Source organism: Typopeltis vanoorti, chromosome 12 (assembly GCF_054136105.1).
Source record: "Typopeltis vanoorti isolate ZY-2024b chromosome 12, IOZ_Tvanoo_1.0, whole genome shotgun sequence".
Lineage (NCBI taxonomy): Eukaryota > Metazoa > Arthropoda > Arachnida > Uropygi > Thelyphonidae > Typopeltis > Typopeltis vanoorti.
Window position 1 is genome coordinate 122,859,298 of NC_143560.1, and position 20,110 is coordinate 122,879,407.

A 20,110-nucleotide genomic window follows, 5' to 3' on the forward strand; every position below is an offset into this window, starting at 1 on the left:
CTTTTATCATCATTATGGAATTCAGCATCCCCTATCAAACCTTGAACTCTTTCATCAGCATATTAAATTAATCAAAATCATTCCTGAAGTAGTCTCTGTCATACCACTTTTCACTTCTAGAAATATTCCTATTCTCATTAATTCAGATAGGTGTTGAAAGTTTTTCCATTTGGTTATACTATAAATTAAAGATGCCAAGAAATTATATTCTTGTTTAATCCTTTATCCAGGTGTATGCAAACTTTGTTTGCACATGAAGTAACTTTATTGACTGGGCAGCTCGTATACTATGCTTACGCTTGGATAAAGGATTAAACCAAGAATATAATTTCATGGCATCTTTAATTTATAGTATAATCATTTCTAGTTATTTGCCATAGTTCTATACAATATACACAAAAACACAAGGTAAAAGTATTATTTATTAATTATCATCATCAAGTCTTTCCATGCTTACTGGCACATAAGGCTGCAATGCTGGTTTTCCATCTGCACTTGTCCCTTTCAGCTGCTCTTGCTTTTACCCAACTCGCCCATCTTGCCTCCTTCATTTCGAATTCCATCATTCTTCTCCAAGTTAATTTTGGGCGACCTCTAGATCATCTCCCTTCTGGAGCCACCTCAGTGCTACTTGGGGAATTCTGTTTATCCCTATGCAAAGAATATGTCCAGTCCATTTCCGTTTTCTTAGGCAAATCTCTTCATCTATTGACTTGGAGAAGCTTTTCTTTAAAAGTTCCTCGTTAGTGATTGTATTTGGCAAGAAGATATTTTTAAAATTCTTCTTAAACATTTGTTTTGGAAAATATCCAATTTATTACTTTGTGCTTTGGTGAGTTCCAAGTTTTGCAACCATATAGCAATACTGGTCGCACAATAGATTTATAGATATTAATTTTCACTTTAACTGTAATATTTTAGGCTTTCCATAATTTATTTAATGACTCGAAACAATTTTGTGCTTTAGTAATTCTTTGTAAAATGTCTTTGTCGGTGCCGCCTTGTTTATTTATTACCGATTCAAGGTATGTAAAAGTATCAACATCTTCAATTGTTTCATTTTTCAACTTAATTTCTTTATTTGATTTTTCATTTATTCACATGACCTTGGTTTTCTTCTTGTTTATATGAAGACCCACAGTTTCTTCACAGCAAGCAAAGTCATCAGTTTTTAGTTGTAAGTCATTTAACTTGGAGGACAGCAGCACTATGTCATTAGCGAAATCACGGTCTTCCAGTGTGAATGTAAAGTCCCAACATACTCCTCTCTTTTGATGATTAATTGAGTTTTTCATATTCCAATCAATTAAAATTATAAATAATAGACCAGATAGAACACAACACTGCCTAACTCCAGTTTCAATGATAAAGAAGTCTGTAAGTTTTCCATCTACTTCCATGCAAGACTTGCTGCCATTATACATATTCTTAATAATGTTAAGAAATTTATAAGGTATTCTGCATCCTTCTAATATTTTCCAAAGTTTCTCTCTATTTACTGAGTTGAACGCTATACTAAAATTGATGAAGTTTAGGTAAAGTGGGGCTTAAAATTCTATACATTGTTTGGTTATATTTCTAAGAGTGAATATTTGTTAGATGGTTCTGCAACCAGTTCAGAAACCTGCCTGTTCTTCTCTTAATAAATTTTCGATTTCCTTTTTTAATCTATTAATTAAAATTTTTGTAAAAACTCTTGCAGGAATTGAAACCAATTCCTGCAAGAAAAATCTTATTCCTCTCCAATTTTCACACTTGGTCAAATCTCCTTTTTTGGGGATTTTTATAATTACTGCTTCTTTCCATTGTTGAGGAATTTTTTCTGTCTTCCATATTTCGATGTATAATTTTTGTAATTTGGTAGTAGTTGTGTTAAGATCAGCTTTTAACATTTCAGTGTTAATATCATTTCTGCATGCTTTGTTACATTTTAGTGCCTTCAGGATATCTTTGACTTCAGTCAACGAAATCTCATCTTCAGAAATGTTAAAACTGGGTATTACACTAGTTGTAATACTTTGCACCTACTGAGATCCTGTATCTACCTTTACATTCAAAGTTTCATCAAAATATTCTCTCCATCTTGCTTCAGTTTTGGAGTCAATAACTTTGCTTGTTTGTCTCTAATGGAGTAAGGGATTGCTTTTTTGTTACAATTGATTCGTTTTATAATCTGATAAAGTTGTCTAATTTGTCCATTATCTGCACCATGTTCTGCTTCTTTTGCTAATTGATCAATATATTTTCTCTTTTTGTCTCTTGCAGCTCTCTTTACACTTTTATTTAGTTCATAGCGATTGCTATGTACCTTATATAATCGTTCTGAATTTGTATTGTTCATTAATGAATTTTCTCTCTTCAATGATCTTCCAAGTTTCTGCAGTTAACCATTCTTTATTTTTCTTTTTTCTTCATTTACTAATTGCAACTTCATTGTAGGTATTCCTGAAGTTTTTCCAATATTCTTCTACTTTGTTGTTTTCTACTGTTACATCTTGATTTTCCCCTATTTCTAATATATTGAATCTGTTCTTTATCTCCAAAACAAACTTTTCTCTTGTTTCTTTAATTTTTCAATATCAAGTGCAGTTCTCGAACTTCTTTTCTTTCTTAATACACTTTGAAGTTTTAATTTCAACTTCATCACTGACTTCATCTCTCTTCAATGATCTTCCAAGTTTCTGCAGTTAACCATTCTTTATTTTTCTTCATTTACTAATTACATCTTCAGTAACTTCGTTATAGGTATTCCTGAAGTTTTTCCAATATTCTTCTACTTTATTGTCTTCAACTGTTACATCTTGATTTTCCTCTATTTCTAATATATTGAATCTGTTCTTTATCTCCAAAGCAAACTTTTCTCTTGTTTCTTTAATTTTTCAATATCAAGTGCAGTTTTTGAACTTCTTTTCTTTCTTAATACACTGTGAAGTTTTCATTTCAACTTCATCACTAACAGGAAGTGGTCAGAACCAACATCAGCATTATGTTTGAGTCTCACATCAAGCATGGATCTTACGAATTTACTATTGATAGCAACATGATCAGTTTGGTTTCTTGTACTGCTGTCCGGTGCGATCCAAGTCAATTTATGTATTTCTTTATGCTTGAATTTACTTCCTCCAATAACAAAGTTGTTCATTTCACAAAAAGATACAAACATCATGCCATTTTCATTTCAGTCTCCACAAGCTTCGAAACCTAAGGAGTTTTCTTCTGCACATGACCTTTTACCCACTTTTGCATTGAGATCGGCTATGAGTATTATCATATTGTGTTTCGGAATAGAGTATTATCTTTTGGAGTTCTTCATAAAAGCATTCTTTTATTTCTTCACCTGCATCATTAGTAGGTGTGTAAACCTGCACAACAGAAAGTTTGATAAATTTTGAATAGAACCTGGCTTTTAGGATTCTCTCATTTACTGGTTCCCATTCCATCAGGTTTTTGGTTACTTTTGGGTTTAATATTAGTGCAACTCCTTTTTCATGCTTCTCCTCTGATCCAGAGTACAATATTGTCTTGTTGTCTTTAGTTATAAGGCTACCAAAACCTGTCCATCTGAGTTCACTGATGCCTAAAATGTCTAATTTGTAATTGTCCATGTCATTTGTTACCTGCCTAGTTTTTCCTACCTGGTACAATGTTCTGACATTCCATTATCCAATCTTTAAAATTTTTTGTGGCTTAATAAGTAACTCTTTCAACAACAAGGGTTCCAAAAGGCTTTCCCCCTGGGTGTATCATATACGTTATCCACATCAGACCAGGCTAGATAACTGTCTTCTTGGGTCTTGCAAGTCATGCCTGTCACCAGGAGCATTTGTTCATCCAGATTTGCAGTTTCCATAATGAGATAATTTTTACAGGGAGGGGGTGATTCGTCCTTCGCCCAACCCCTGAAGGGGACCCGGCTATACAACCCGGGCACTGGGTCTCTATTTACCCACTGACGATAAGCAGGAGTGCGGTTTGGGGTATTGTGCTATCCGCTCCAACACAGGGAATTTATTAAATATACTACCATATATTTCAGTCTGAAATTAATAGACCATCATCAGTGGCTTAAAACAGTTGTTACAAGATAGAATGCAAACAACTGATTTCAGTTGTTTGAAACACAGTCATGGTATCACTTCTGGTTTGATTCCCACTAATGAGACCTCAATAAAGATCGAAACTGGTGTGGGTAGTGACCTTTCCCATAATGCATAGCATTATACAGGTCCGTAAAGAATAGGTTGTATATGGACTAGTTTCCAGACTACATGATACATACCAGAATAAGAGTATTTAGATGGCATAAAGAGTCACTCTAGAGCACAGACCTTACAACAATTGGAGTTATGCCATCAGGGCCAGGAGATTTTTGGGTATTCAGTGTGAGCAAAATTTTTCCAATCACTTTCTGGCAAAAGGTTAAACATGGTGTTGAGTGTTTGGGAGACATTTACCATGATCAGCTATCCAAGAATTGGAGAAGTAGGAAGTCATGAGGTTGTCTTTTTCTGTGGATGATGATGCATTAGTACCATTTGGGTGTAATAGTGTTGGGCAGGAGTTACAACCAAATAGCTTTGGCTAGAGCCCATAAGGTATGACTGCCATTTTGCAGAATGCAAGTTTTATCATCATCATCATCATCAAATTCCTGCCATGTACCCTCAAGAGGTGTACAGGATATGACAGTACTACATGAAAAAATTACATCATTACTAGCTTCCTATCTACAATTTTCCTCCAAATCAGTCTGTTACTTGTCAAGACTCCAACATTATCAGATCTTATATTTCTATCGTCTAAGGCACTTTGTACCGTATCAATCCACCTATATCTTGGTCTTCCTCTGGGTCGTTTTCCTGCCAACCTGGCAGAGAACACTTGTTTTGCTAATCTTTCCTCTCCCATTCTATTTAAGTGACCATACCATCTGAGATTAGCTCTGCTAACACATTCCTGGATGCTGACAATGCCAAGTTCTTTCCTAATATCCTCATTTTTAATATGATATTGCCATTGATGCCATCTGTTCACGCCTCTAATCTTTCTCAGGACTCTCATATCTGCGGTCTCTAGTCTTTGGTCAAGTGTTTTACTTCTGACCCAGCTATCAGATCCATAAGTTTAAACTGGTTTGAACACTGTCTTGTATATAGCAAATTTAGTGTTCCAACTAATTTCTCTCTTATTCCATGTGAATTTATTCAGTTGACTTCCTACCATACTAGCTTTGCTGATTCTGTTGTCTATTTCTATATTTAGTTTACCATCTTCAGTAAAAATTGTGCCTAAGTAGCTGAAATGTTTTACTTGTTCCACAGGTTCTCCATTCACAACACAGTTGACATTTTCAATGATTCTGCCTATTTTCATTGTCTTTTTATTGCTGACCTTCATACCATATCTATTACAACAGCTATTCAATTTAGTCAGAGAATCTTGCAGACCTGTAGCGGATTTATTTAGAAGTATAACATCATCCGCATAAAGCAAGGAGCTGACATTAACATCTCCAATTTTGATATCAGGTTTAATACCACATTCCTTCATAATGTGATCCATATAGATAATGAATAACAGAGGGGATAATGTACATCCTTGTCTCACACCAGATTTAACATTAAACCATCTTCCTGTACTTCCTTCAATTCTAACTGCTGACTCACAACTCAAATAAAGACTAAGTATTGCTTGATATAATGCCCCATTGACATCATATAACTGCAGCGTATTGAATAACTTCTCTCTTGGCACCTTGTCATATGCCTTTTCCAAATCGACAAAACTTAAATACAGATCTTTGTTATATTCCCAGGCTTTCTCGACTATTTATCGTAAAGTGAAGATCTGATCCTGACAGCCTCTATTTGGCCTGAATCCAGCTTGTTCTTCACCAAGCTTTTCTTCCACAATTCTTCTCAACCGTTTCTCAAGTATACTTGCATAGATCTTGCCAGGAACACTCAGTAGGAAAATACCTCTGTAATTCTCACATTCAGTTTTATTTCCCTTTTTATATATGGGTACTATGAGAGCTCTATTCCAATCATCGGGAATTCGTCCCTCTGTCCAGGCTTTCTGAACTATGCAGTGCAGCCACTGTAAGACTCTTATACCACCATACTTCAGCATTTCTGGTCGAATATCATCTACTCCTGCTGCCTTTCCACATTTCAAGCCTTTGATGGCTTTTTCTACTTCAAGTATGGATATGTATTCCTGACTGCATGCCTGGTCAGTGTTTTTTATCACTGTGCTGTCATCACTGCTTGTTTCATTTAGCAGTTTTTCAAAGTAATTACTCCATACTTCAAGGATATCTTTTTCTCCTGTTTTCATTTCACCTTTATCATCTCTAATTCCTTTTACAGCACTCTTTCCTCCATTCCTAAGCTTCTTCAACAACCTCCAGAACATTTTGCCACCTTCTTGATATTTATTTTCTATATTCTTGCCAAAGTCCTCCCATTACTTTTGTTTAGCTAGTTTTACACACTGTTTAGCTTTCTTACATTTGTCTCTGTACTCTCTAAGAGCACAAGCTGACTTATTTGCCAGGAACTTTTGATATGCTTTCTTCTTTTCCTTCACTGCCTCTTTAACTTCCTGTGTCTGCCATGGAGTTCTAATTTTTCTATCCTTGCAGACAACTTCACCATATGCCTCTCTAGCTGAATCAATCAGGGCTTTCTTCAAGGCTTGCCACTGAATCTCCAAGGATTGGTTCCTGTTCTCAAACTCTTTCATTTTTCTTTCAATAATTTTTGTGTATTTTAGTCCACAGGTCACATCTGAGAGCTGCTCAACTTTTATTCGCTTTAAAACTTTCTTACATGTCATTCTTTTCAATATGAAATTCAATTTTATCCTGCTCAAGACTAAATAGTGATCACTTCCAATTTCAAATCCTCTGAACACTCTGGTGTCCTGCACCAGGGAGAAAACATCACTATCAAGAATAACATAGTCAATGAGACTTTTCTTATTCCCTGCCTCTTCTCTCCATGTGAATTTGTGCACATTTTTATGTTGGAACATGGTGTTAGTAATAACCAGTCCATGTCCTGAGCAGAAATCCAACAGATATTTGCCATTATTATTAGCTTTGCTCTTTTCTCCAAATTTTCCCAAAATATTTTTGTATGTCTGACAATCACTTTCTACTTTGCTATTTAGATACCCAACAAGGACCAACTTTTCCTTTTTAATTGTGTCAGTAGCTTTCACTAGAGCCTCAAAAAATTCCTCCACTTCTACCTTAGTAGAACCTTCTGTGGGACCATAGGCACATATAAGTCTCATTGTCCAGTTCCCCATTCTCATATTTGCCCACATTACTCTACTTGAGACTGACTGCCATTCAAGAAGATTAGCCTCGTATTTTGTGTTGAATACTATGGCTACTCCTTCTTTTCCTTGATTGTCATTGCCTGAATATAACATTTTGTATTTATTGCTCAGAAAGAGCTCACCAGTTTTGGTCTTTTTTGTTTCAGTCACCCCTATTATGTCGATCTGGTACTTATCTAATTCCTCAGCTAGCTCCATTTCTTTGCCATTCAGGCTTCTTACGTTGATAGTACCGATCTTTAACTCTGGTGATGTTGAGTTGGGGTTTGTTTTCAGATTTGTTCCAGTAGCTGACTTTTCGCTGTTCGCCCTGGTTCCCTGGCGAAAACAACGGGGGCCTTGTTTAACCGGGCGACGCCCCAGCCGGCATGAAATTTTGTCATGTTGTACCATCATTTTTTTATTTTGGTTTAACCAATAAGAATACAATTTGGTCGGCTAAATCCCAAATTGCCAGCCCATCCTCGTTCGTTCAGTATCAAAGTAGATACCCAACAGGGTGCACCACGAGAAGGTGAGGATTGGACATTAGGTCAGAAGCCGTGGTCGGTTCTCCGCATTCCTTTAAAGGCTATGTGGAGGTCTCCTCTCAGTTATACAGCTTTGACCCTTAAGCACCCCATGCAAGTTTTAGCTCTCTCAAAATCAGTTTTCAACATGGTGATAATTTTCTTGCATCTATTCCCAACTTTGGTTTAGGCTGTATAGAAAGATTGAGATTTGGATGCAAGCCAGTCACAGTATGCCTGACTCTTCTTTTGTACAACCTTGGCACCCTTGGGTTATTCTCTGTATCTGTGACATGTTCCAGAGACATGTTTTTCTCACTGCATACACTTACTTAATTTTAAGTAATCACCAAATTAAATGATAATAGCAGTCAATCATGGTGTCATTACAGATTTAAAAAAAATCCTTCCAAAAATAAAACCAAAAAATTATAAAATTACATTTAAAAAATGTCAACATCTACTTTACCAACATTCACAGCATAAACCAAATATAAATTATATACATTATCATTTTCAAACATCCAGTCTTGACCGTTTAAATTAAAATCTGATTCCTTCTGCCACAAAGGTGACACTTCTGCCTTTCTGCAATTTGATGGTACAGACCAAATCTGAAATCCTCTGTATCAGACCTCTAGTTTAAGATAAAAAATTCTGGGTTACCCTATTTAATCAGCCAGCCTAGTTCCTAGTTAGCATACGTGTACTCTCCAATCAACAGGCTGCAGGTTCAAATCTTGCTGTAGGCATGAATGTTTATGATTATCCTTAGGTGGGAGATGAATTTCATTAACCAGTGCTAGACCACTGCCCAGTTTATTAAAGGCATGAAGTGACTTGAAAAACATTTCATGTGGTCTAGAGAAGGGTTCCCCAACTGTATAAAATAAATTAAAATAAAAATATATATAAAATTAAGGTAAAAAATCCTTATCTTACCCATGGTATGAATGTGCTATAGGTTTACAAAAACCTTTCTTGGTAGGACTCCTATAACAAAAAAAAAATTACACTTGTTTGCTGCCTTTACTATACTATAATTCTGAAAAATCACCTTCTTCAGTTTTCTATCTCTGAAGCTTAACTGTCAGCATTCCTCATTGTCCACAACTTCCCATTTCCATTTCCACTAACCAAACTGGATTTACTATAAGCAGTGATCTAAAGCAAATTGTTCAGTGCCAACTAGAAAACCCTTGCTACTCTCTTAGCCCTCTTGATCTTTTTTTATCCAGTTCTTCTGACTATACCATAGAGATCATCTCTCTCCCTTCTCCCAGTAACTCAGACCATAATCTTGTGCATATTTCCTCTTCCACAGAATGCTATTCATTCAGTTATTCTCCATCTTGTGTACTTTGGCACTACAACAGTGCCAAGTCAAATAATCTCCAGGACTTCTGCTCTTCCTTTCCTTGGTCATACTTCTGCATTCACAATTCTGATCTTAACACTCGCTTCAAGATCTTATTGAAATTAACATCACTGGAATAAGTACCTTCATTTCTCTATTCCAAATTCCCACTCATGGTTTAACAACAAGTAGCCAAGGCAGACAAGTAGAAAAATTCAGTATGCAGTAGTCACTTAGATAACCAGAATTATTCTCTACTTACAACTGAAGCATACAAATACAAAACCTCTCAACAAATCTAATTCTGAATGTTAAAAAGTGAAATGCAGAAAACTTACCTCCTGTACAAATGGAAGTCATCCTTTCTCCTCCTTTGCAAAAGCTGTTGAGTACAACTTCTACTCACCCCCTCTCTCTTCCAAATGGCACCATGTTTCAGCTTTATCTTTAGTTGATGTAAACTGATGCCAGAAGCTCATCTTCAGTTTTTCTAATCCAGCTTTCTCTTACATAGGTGATCAATGCACCTTCTACCATACTAGAAACAGTGCACCACATGCCTCCTGTAGTCTTTTGGTTTAAAAGATGTCAGAAGAATCTTAAATAATCCACATACCAAATAGCCCTTTTATCCTAATGGTATTTCCTCAGTTATACTTAAAAAGTTGCACTCTAGAACCAACACGTATCTTATATTGTCATTTACACTTTTTTTTTTTAATACTCATCTAGCATCTGTCACAGCACATGGAAACACCTACATTCAGTTCATTCTAGAAAGAAAAGAAAAGAGATAATCTTCCTTCAAACTACTGACCCATTGCCTTTGTCTTGGTTCTCTCTAAAGTAATGGAGAAAGTCATCAACAGTATATTTCCCTACTATCTGAAAATTCACCAGTTAATCAGTGGTGAGTTTTCAGATAGTAAGGATATATACTGATTCTGCCATTCTAGTTTCATGGCAGATGTTCTCACTTACAGAACCTCTAGACATGTGATATGACATGGAAAGGTTTGGAGAAACCCATGCTGTTGCTCTTCCGGAGTATTTGAATAGGTCTCGCATCAAGGCTTATCAGCAAATTGATATCCATTGATTTACTTTCTACTCTCTGTAATTGAATTGCCAGTTTCTTTAACATTCAAGATCTTAGACCTCTGTTGGCTATGATGCTGTTTTGCCTAACCACCTTATTTCTGTTTGTTGCAGTCCATTTGAATACAGTAACCACATTGCTGAACTGTATGTAATTCAGCTTGCACTTGTACACATAAAAGAAAATACTACCAAAAATACTTAATTTATACACACTTCTTGAGTTGTTTAAGCCTGTATACAATCTTTCCAGTGCTTTATGATGTTCTACAATTATTTGTATAAAATGAAGATCCTTAATTTTGATGTTCGGTTGTGCTTGATACTCAGCGACATTGGAATTAAGGGAAATGCGACCCTAGATACAGCTGCTAGATCCTTTTTTCTTGTACAGTTTGTTAGTCCTGTATACAGAATACCAACATTAATATGAGCAGAACTAATTAATCAATGACAATCATGTTGCAGGAAGCACTGACAAATAAATTGCATGAGATTAAGCCTGAAATTAAGCATTGGCAGTCTAGTCAACACAGAAACAGAGGAAAGGAAGTTGTTCTTGTTAGGCTTCACATAGGTCACACTGATATCTTAACTCATCCTTGGCTATTAAGGACTGATTATCCACCTATATGTGAACAGTGACATTCAACTTACCATTTGCCATTTTCTGGTGAAGTGTCAGCACTTTACTCGAGAAAGAAATACAATTTTTACTAATCTGGTAGAGCCATATATTCTCAGCCAAATCTTGTTAGACCTGGACAAATTGCATGAAGTTTTTAACATTTTAAAAATAATTAATTTATATAAATACACGTGATCATAAATTATTTGAATATGGTATTGATAATTTTTTATTTAATGTGTTTCTTTTACATAACATGTTATTTATTTATTTAGCTATTTATTTTTTATTAATTTGTATACAACTGTAACCATGTAATGGTGCAGTATGACTTTTGCTGTCCTAATGCCAATAAACCATCAGCCAACCCACTAACCAACCAGTTTCTTCTCTAGTCATATGCTGCACATCCTGGTAGAGAGGAAGCCTACCTCATCAAAAAAAGGGATGATTCTTCTCTTTGGACTTTTTCACCAGTGTAGGGTTGCTCCAAGACTCTATCATTCTCTTTTTCTTATATAAAGTGACTTTCTCTCTGACCATTAGCTATATCCATAATGAATATAGCATACTGTATTTCTCCAACTTATTTGATATTTGGCAGTACCCAGACATCCCAAATTTCAAAATCTTCTGTAGCCAGGACCTTAAACACCAAATGTTCATGATTTTTTGATTAACTGAGGATAATCTAGTCACCTTTATTGTTAAAAAACATATCCCTGCTTTCCACACAGCCACCTCCTGCTTCACAAAAAGATTTCACTTCACCTTCTCTTACCCATGGTGATGCTAAAATCGCTAAACAGGATCAGATCTCTATTGGATTAGCATTTACTGCTAACTTTTCCTGACAGAAATGTTGCTCATCAGTAGCTTTTTCAACCTCTAAAACATTTGGCATTCTTTTCTGCAGAAGATGCTGTTTCTCACTTACCCAGCTATGTACAAATCTCATATCTGCCTAAACTTAGAATACTGTTCTTATGTTTGGGACAGTGCACCAAGGACCTTCCTGAAAATTCTTGATGCTGTTTGGAGAGCAATCTGGCTGATCTCACAGACAGTCTGTTTTTAGTCTTCTGTCTTTTCTGTTGTACTTTTGCAGATGCTGCTGCACTGAACTGGCATCCATCATTTCTCTGCTTTCCACTAAGCCTGTTGAAACATGGGTAGCAGCTACCATACATCCTTTTACAGACCAACTCTAAACTCACCAAACCTGCTATTTGCCCTCTTTACCCTATTTTCCCTGTTCAGCTTTCCATTGACAATGCAGAGCATTATAGGATGAACAGCCTCTGGCATATATGTAATTATCCTTAAAAGAACAGTACATAATGAAACTATTAATCACTCGATGAATATAACACAAAGCACTATCCGGTGTCATTTGAATAGTGTTTTGTGTTAAATATCCATTAACAGTGATGTGATATTTGAATGTATAGTTTTTTCATTAATTCAACAAGATAATAGCATAATTATATTTCTTTGGTTTTGCATTTAGCCGATTTGTAGTATGGGAAGTTCTAAGAGAAGATGAGTTTTCACCTCTGAAGAATGCTGATGGTGCTCAAAAAGACACGCCTACCACTGCTCGTCATGCTCTCTTCAGCTTGCATCAGCGTTATGTGCTCAATGCAGGTGGAAAGTTCATAGATGAAGATAATGCTACAATACCACTTATTCCAAGGTACGTTTATGAACTCTGCAGGTTTTTTTTTTTTTCCATGAATGCCATGTGATCTCTATTCTTCTCTCCATTTTTGGTGTACATTGAAAATTATGCTTCACTTCTTTCCATCCTGCATGGTGTTCATGAAAATATCTAAACTTTTCAATTCATATGATTTTGTCATCTGTAAATGAAGAAATTATAATATATTTGAGATTTCTCTGAATACAGACAGAGCTCGTACAAGAAGCCATAGTATAATCATTGATATCATTACTATGTTTGATATAAATTACTATGTTTTGTGTGTGTGTGTGTTGCTGTTATTATTGTTATACAGATATCTCCATGGAGTCAGAAGACTCATCATGGGAGATCCATTTATTCCCACACTAGCCATCATTCACAAAATACCTATCATACTTCTTAAACTTATTCACTGATGAAGGACCCAAATCCATCTCTGGCAACCCATTCACCCTCCAAGTGAAAAAAAAAAAAAAAAAAAAAAAAAAAAAAACTTAGTCCTAACACCTTTGCTAACCACACTCTTTTTGCAACTTCTCCTGGTGATTCCTTGTTCTTTCCCTTCTTGCTATTGTACTGAAAAAAGTCTTCAGTGTCAATCCTATAAAACCCTTTAACTAACTTATATGCTTCATGAAAATTATGGAAACAACTGCTGTGTTAGAGTAAAACTTTAGTTTAATATAAACCAAAATAAACACTCAACGTTTCGACCATCACATTAAGGTCATCATCTGGAGTATATCCATATATATATATATATATATATATATACAAAGAAACAAGCTGCACTACAATCTACATGGCATGCTAAAGATGAATCATCAACTAGTCTCCGATAACAACACCTATAAGCTTGTGAACTATAATCCAACGAACAGGATATAGAAAAAACTGTGAAATTACTTAAGTCTGTCACTTGTTGGCCGTCAGACACTGTTAAAAAACTTATACCCCATTACGCCCGTTCTCCCAGAATATATGGTGTTCCCAAGGTGTACAAGCATAGCGTTCTGCTTTGGTCAATAGTTGAAGGAATAGGGACAGCCCTAATTATCAACTAGCCAAGAAATTAGCGTCAACATTCAAGGAGTTGGCAGGTCATTTCCTCTCCTATGTTAAGAACACACAACACTTTATAAACAAAATTAAAATCATAACACTCGGCAGAGATGATTTATTAGTCAGTTTGACGTTTCTGCCCTTTTCACAAATATCCCAATCACTGATACAATTCTTCTCCTACAGAACAAATTTATGCCCAACATTACAGCCCTCTTTGTCCATGTACTATGTTCTGGTTACTTCGTGTAGCAAAATAAATTTTACCAAAAAGAAGGTACAGGTATGGGCTCACCACTATCCCCCCAATTGCTAACTTTTATATGGAAGCTTTTGAACAAAGTGCTCTTGATTCCTTTACTCTAAAACCTACAGTGTGGCTTAGATACGTTGACAATGTTTTCATTATCTGGCCACACGGTCAACAAACTTTAAACACATTCCTTAGCCACCTGAACAAACAACATGAGCACACGCAATTTACTATTCAAATTGGAAATCAGAACTAGCTCCCTCCTGGATACACTAGTCACACGTCTTCCCTCAGGCTGTCTATCCTTCACTATTTACTGCAAACCTACACATAACAGCCAATATACGCATGCTAACTCATATCACCATCCTTCGCAAAAATTAGAAGTCATTAACACCCTCAAAAACAGAGCTATAACAATTTGCTCTAATGAACAAGCTCTTAAACAAGAATTTAAAATTATTAGCAATACATTTATAATTAATGACTATAGCACAAATACTATTAATAAAATTCTTCATAAAACTTCATAAAAAAAATAATATAGATTACAGTAAAACCATAGCTATCCCATATATTAAAGGATTATCAGAAAAAATTAATAGAATCCTACACCATTATAATCTTAATGCCACTTTTAAACCACCTTTAAAATTAAAATACATAATCAACTCCTCTAAGAATCCTCTTCCCCAATGGCACATCCTGGTATTTTATTGCATTCTATTGCACCTGTAACTTACCTTATACTGGAGAAACTGGACGTACAATCCCTATCGGGGGAAAAAAAAAAGAGCACAGACAACACATTAAAGTTAACAATTTTGGTGAAGCAGGCCTCTCCATGCTGTTAACATCGTACACCAAATTGAATTGCAAAAGTGCTTACTCGTTACATCATACAAAAACGTGGTATGAACGGAAATTTAAAGAGGCCTGTTCAGTTTTGATTAACCACCCTAATCTTATCAATAATGGTGGCATAAAAATCCCAAGAATCTGGATGGTATACATTCAGCCCACTTAGTTTCCAGCAAGCCCTAAGAATAGAGAGGTTCAGAAGAGAGCTGATAATTTCTTTATACGTTCTTGTAATACATGGGCCAATATGGCATCTAATCCCATGGCTGTGTTTATATTGAGGTTCTGCAAAATTTTAAGCACTCCCATTCTCCTATCAATCAATGTCACATCAGGCATTGCAGTGTCACCACCTAGATGGTACACTCCTGCAAAATGCTCACTCAGTAATTCAACTATTTGGTTTTGTTCTGTTGCCTCCCCACCATCAGCACTTTTTAGTCATCCTTCCGTAGCCATTCCTCCTCTTCTCTTACTTGCTGCATAACAAAAGAACTCCTTAGGATTTCTTTTGGCCTCATTAGCTAGCTTTCTCTCATAATTAGCTTTGGCCTTCCTTACCATACCAGTCACCCTTCTTGCCTGTGCTTTATATTGCTCATTGGGCATGCTGATCATCCAATCCTTTATAATCCTCCACAACCTTTTCTTTGTATGCAACTCCTGCTTAATGAAGCTATTCATTCATCAAACTCCTATCTGATTTATCCTTCTGACTCTAGATATTTCAGATACTGCTTTCTTCAAACACCAGTTGAGCACCTCCCATGCACCACCAACAACATCTCCCCCTCCAAATTCTTATGCCACTGCTCTGCTGAAAGCTATCTCCTCATAATCATAATCACCTGCTTCGTAGTCCCACATATATCCCTTCTTAACAGAAAATTCTGCATGTCTGGCAGTCTCCCAGATTAAGACTAAATTATCACTTCTCCAAGCAGAGGCAGCATAGCTAGATTGGTTAGTGTTAAGTTCTCTGGTGCAGTGATCAGATCCAGCACTCTTGAACTTCTTGTCTCCTCCATTACATGTTGCCTCAGGTAATTATCTTTCAGAAGCTGTATAAATTCCATTTTCTTCCCTGCTTGTGACCATTCCTCCAACCAATCTATGTCAACATAGTTGAAATCCCCATAATAATTACTCGACCTGTACTCCTCATACTAATTTGCATGTCATTTATGTTCTCTCGTACACTCCTTGGATTATAGCACCAGCAGCCAATTATATATTTAGTCCTGTTGGCCTCTGTCTCACACCAGATAGCCTCAAATGATTGCCTCTGAATCCCTGTTCTCCTGATGTACTTCTACTCTTTTTTGCCTTTAATTCCTCATTAATGCCTATATCTTTTTGGGCAAGTTGTGCTAACCAATGCCAAAAACTTCTCAACCTTATTCAGAATGCTTCTGGCATTAGTATACTTAAACTGCAATGCCCCCCTTGATCCCACCGCCTCCCTTACATCTTGTGTTACTTAGCCAAGTAAAGTTAACCTGGAGTGCTATACTTTGTATTATGTGATCACTCTTCCACTTACTAACTTCTAGGTTGCCTGGACCCACACTCACCTGTATCCCTCCCCAACATTCTAGTTTCTTTGACTTTGTACTTCCAAACTCTCACTGAACAAAATGTCAAGACTCCTGACATTAAATCCATTTAGATGCAAGCCATCCACCCTATATAACTTCTTCCTTCCATGAAACTCACTCCACAAACTCCACACCATTCCTCCTGCACAATCCGTGCACTGACTCATTCGCAATCATAGCTCTGTCTCCGCTTACCTCTGTCATACTGTGGCAATAAACCCACAACTTTTACTTTCTCGTTCTTCTTTTTCTCATGCAATAGCAACTATTTCATATCTTCTCGCATACTACACTTGTCACCTGCTTAATCATTTGTACCAACCAAAATAAACATCTCTTTCATCTTAACTCTCTTGTCTCTAAGTTTAATGGGGCAAAGTAGATTTTTGATCTAGAAGTGAAAATCATTTAGAGGATTGTTTTGTATACTTTACTGCAAGATTAAAGTTTTGGCTATTATTACTCCTATTCTATATAAATTTATTCACTGGACTCCTCACCATACCAGCTTTGCTTATTCTCTTCTCTATTTCTGTATTTAATTTGCTATCATCACTAAAAATTGTGCCTAAAATATTTTACTTATTCTCAATAGGGATCTTCTATAAGATCCCTATTGAGAATGCAGTTGTAGTTTTTAAAGTTTCTGCCCGTTTTCATAGGTTGCCTCTTTTTTACTGCTATGTTCATTGCCAGTTTGTTAGCTGTTATTTAATTTAGTTAGAGAATATACTGAACACTTAATTTCTGCAGGCATAGTATAATATCATGATCATGCAGTTAAAGAGCTGAGTTTAATATCTCCAATTCTTTTATCAGATTTAATGCCACTTTTGATCATCGTATAATACTAATATATTACAGATTTGCAACGTTTGGTTGGTGGGGTCACATAATACACACACACACACACACACACACACACAGGGTTTGAAAAATGTGTTCATCTGCTTGTCCATGACGAGTGCGAATTTTTAGTTGATGAGTAAAAAAGAAATCAGAAGAGGAGTTTCAGTTAAGTTAGTTTTATTTACATTGTGCTAATTCTGTTTTATGTCATAAATAGTTTTTGTATGTTTACCTTACTTACTGCACCTATTTGGGAAATGCAACTCATTATAAGTACCTTTTTTGTTGATTATCTCTGATTTTGTCATAATGGAATGCAACCAATGAGAGAATTAGGATACCCATGCCTCATTTTATCTTTAGAGAACATACCACAAGGTAAGTTCATTTTATCTTTAGAGAACATACTACAAGGTAAGTTCTCTAAAGATAAAATGAGGCATGTGTATCCTAATTCTCTCATTGGTTGCATTCCATTATGACAAAATCAGTGATAATCAACAAAACAGGTACTTATAATGAATTGCATTTCCTAACCAGTTAATTGTGGTATGGCAATCTAAAAGAAATACACAACAGTCAGCAGTAATTAGTTTATTTCTTACCTAGTGTTAGAATATTCAGAATTTGACCATTAATAGTGGATATTAAAACTTGGAAAGCTGAGGAAGAAGTATTTATTTTCCCAAAATGTTTCATTATATTGATTGTAACCTAAATATTTTTTGATTGTTTTCTAAGTTGTCACCATATCATTACATCACTGGCCCTATCTATCTTACAGTGTTTTGGATGGATTCTGAATCTGCACAGAACTACTTAGCTCCACAGAACTACTAATGTAGTTCTGTGTAGAGCTAAGGGTTTGATTTTGTTTATTATACTGAATTTTTTTAACGTTTGTTTTATGTTCCATAAAAGGACTTCAAGACATTATAAGTGTTAAAAGCAAACATGTGGAGACAAATGGTATTCTTACTAAAAACATTAATAATAATAAATGGTCTCATGTGATATCACTGATAAATTTTTTCTTCATAGACACACATGCTCTGGCTAATTTTTACCCTTAACTATTAGTGTTGAAGCAAATAGCATATTTACTTCAATACTGGTAGTTATACAGGATAAAAATTAGTTATGGCATTAACAAAAGCTTATGTAACTAGTTCCAGGAATAAACATGAGATTTTGATATAATAGTTGAACGTGGTAGTGCACCTGGAAACATCTGATGAGTGAGATATTTGCCTAATTGGTGAGCCAACACAAAATCTTTAAAGCCTTGTATGTGAGGGTGTGCGTGTGTGTACTTCTTGACAAAAGCTTTATCAGCTAATTTTGGGGGTTTGTAATGGTGTAAAGAGTTATAAAGATATCTATTACCATAGGTTGGTTTTCTGAAGACAGAGATTTTTAATTTCCAGATCCTAGAAAATTAAGAGAGAATATCCTTATCTTCAGTTTTTGTTACATGTATCATATTTGATATTTTTTTCAGCAGCCCCTAGAACATTTTGCCACCATCATAATCTTTATTTTCTATGTTCTACCTAATGTTTTCTCATGGCTTTTGTTTAGCTATTAGTTACTTTTACACATAGCTTTCTTATATTTTTTCCGCATTTTCTCTCTCTCTCTCATACACACACACAGAGCACCTACTGATTTAACTTTTTAACTGGCTAAATAAATCAGTATTTTCTTGAGATGTTGCCTCTTGATATATAAAGTTTGATTCATTTTTCTCCATTTCATCAATGTGTTTCTTGCTTATCTGATACCTATTATTATTCAGTTTGAAACTAAATACTTTCTATTTCCAGTCTTTTTCATACTTTCTGATATAGAACTCTGCTGAAATACCACTATCAACAATCACATAATCATTATGCCTTGTCTTTTGCATCTGTAAATATGAATTTATGCACATCATTTTAGTGTTAGTAATATTAGAACATAGTATTAGTAATGATCATTTAATTTCCTGTACAGAAGTCCACTTTCACATACTATTTTTATCAGGTTTGCTCTTTTGTTAATTTCCTACTGTGCTTTTGTTGTCTCCAACAAGAATTCTTTTTGATTTGTCATCTGCCCCTCTCTAATAATGCAAAAAAAAAAAGTTCTCTACCCTTACTAGAATTTTCTTTGAGACCTTTGGTATAGAAAAATCTCATTGTGCAATTTCCCATCTCTGCTTGAATTTGCTTGCCCATCAAGGTAGACAATTTCAAGTATCATTTAGTATTGAATACTTTAGCTGTTCTTTCCTTTCCCTTATCATTATTTCTGAACGTGGCATCTCACAGATGCCACGATATACTTGAGAAACGGTTGAGAAGAATTGTGGAAGAAAAGCTTGGTGAAGAACAAGCTGGATTCAGATAGAGGCCAAATAGAGGCTGTCAGGATCAGATCTTCAGTTTACGACAAATAGTCGAGAAAGCCTGGGAATATAACAAAGATCTGTATTTAAGTTTTGTTGATTTGGAAAAGGCATATGACAAGGTGCCAAGAGAGAAGCTATTCAGTACGCTGCAGTTATATGGTGTCAATGGGGCATTATATTAAGCAATACTTAGTCTTTATTTGAGTTGTAAGTCAGTAGTTAGAATTGAAGGAAGTACAGGAAGATGGTTTAATGTTAAATCTGGTGTGAGACAAGGATGTACATTATCCCCTCTGTTATTCATTATCTATATGGATCACATTATGAAGGAAAGTGGTATTAAACCTGATATCAAAATTGGAGATGTTAATGTCAGCTCTTTGCTTTATGCGGATGATGTTATACTTCTAAATAAATCAGCTACAAGTCTGCAAGATTCTCTGACTAA

At 35.5% G+C, this 20,110-nt stretch overlaps 1 protein-coding gene across 4 annotated transcripts in view; it reads left to right on the forward strand.

Annotated features, from left to right (window-relative positions):
• LOC150101196 (UDP-N-acetylhexosamine pyrophosphorylase-like) overlaps positions 1-20,110 on the forward strand; it is a 176,753-nt gene that overhangs the window by 136,949 nt on the left and 19,694 nt on the right. For all 4 annotated transcript variants that reach the window (XM_090401150.1, XM_090401148.1, XM_090401151.1 and 1 more), the window contains exon 8: positions 12,453-12,638. In XM_090401150.1, the coding sequence (XP_090257276.1) occupies positions 12,453-12,638 (186 nt within the window). The remainder of the gene's footprint in view (positions 1-12,452; positions 12,639-20,110) is intronic.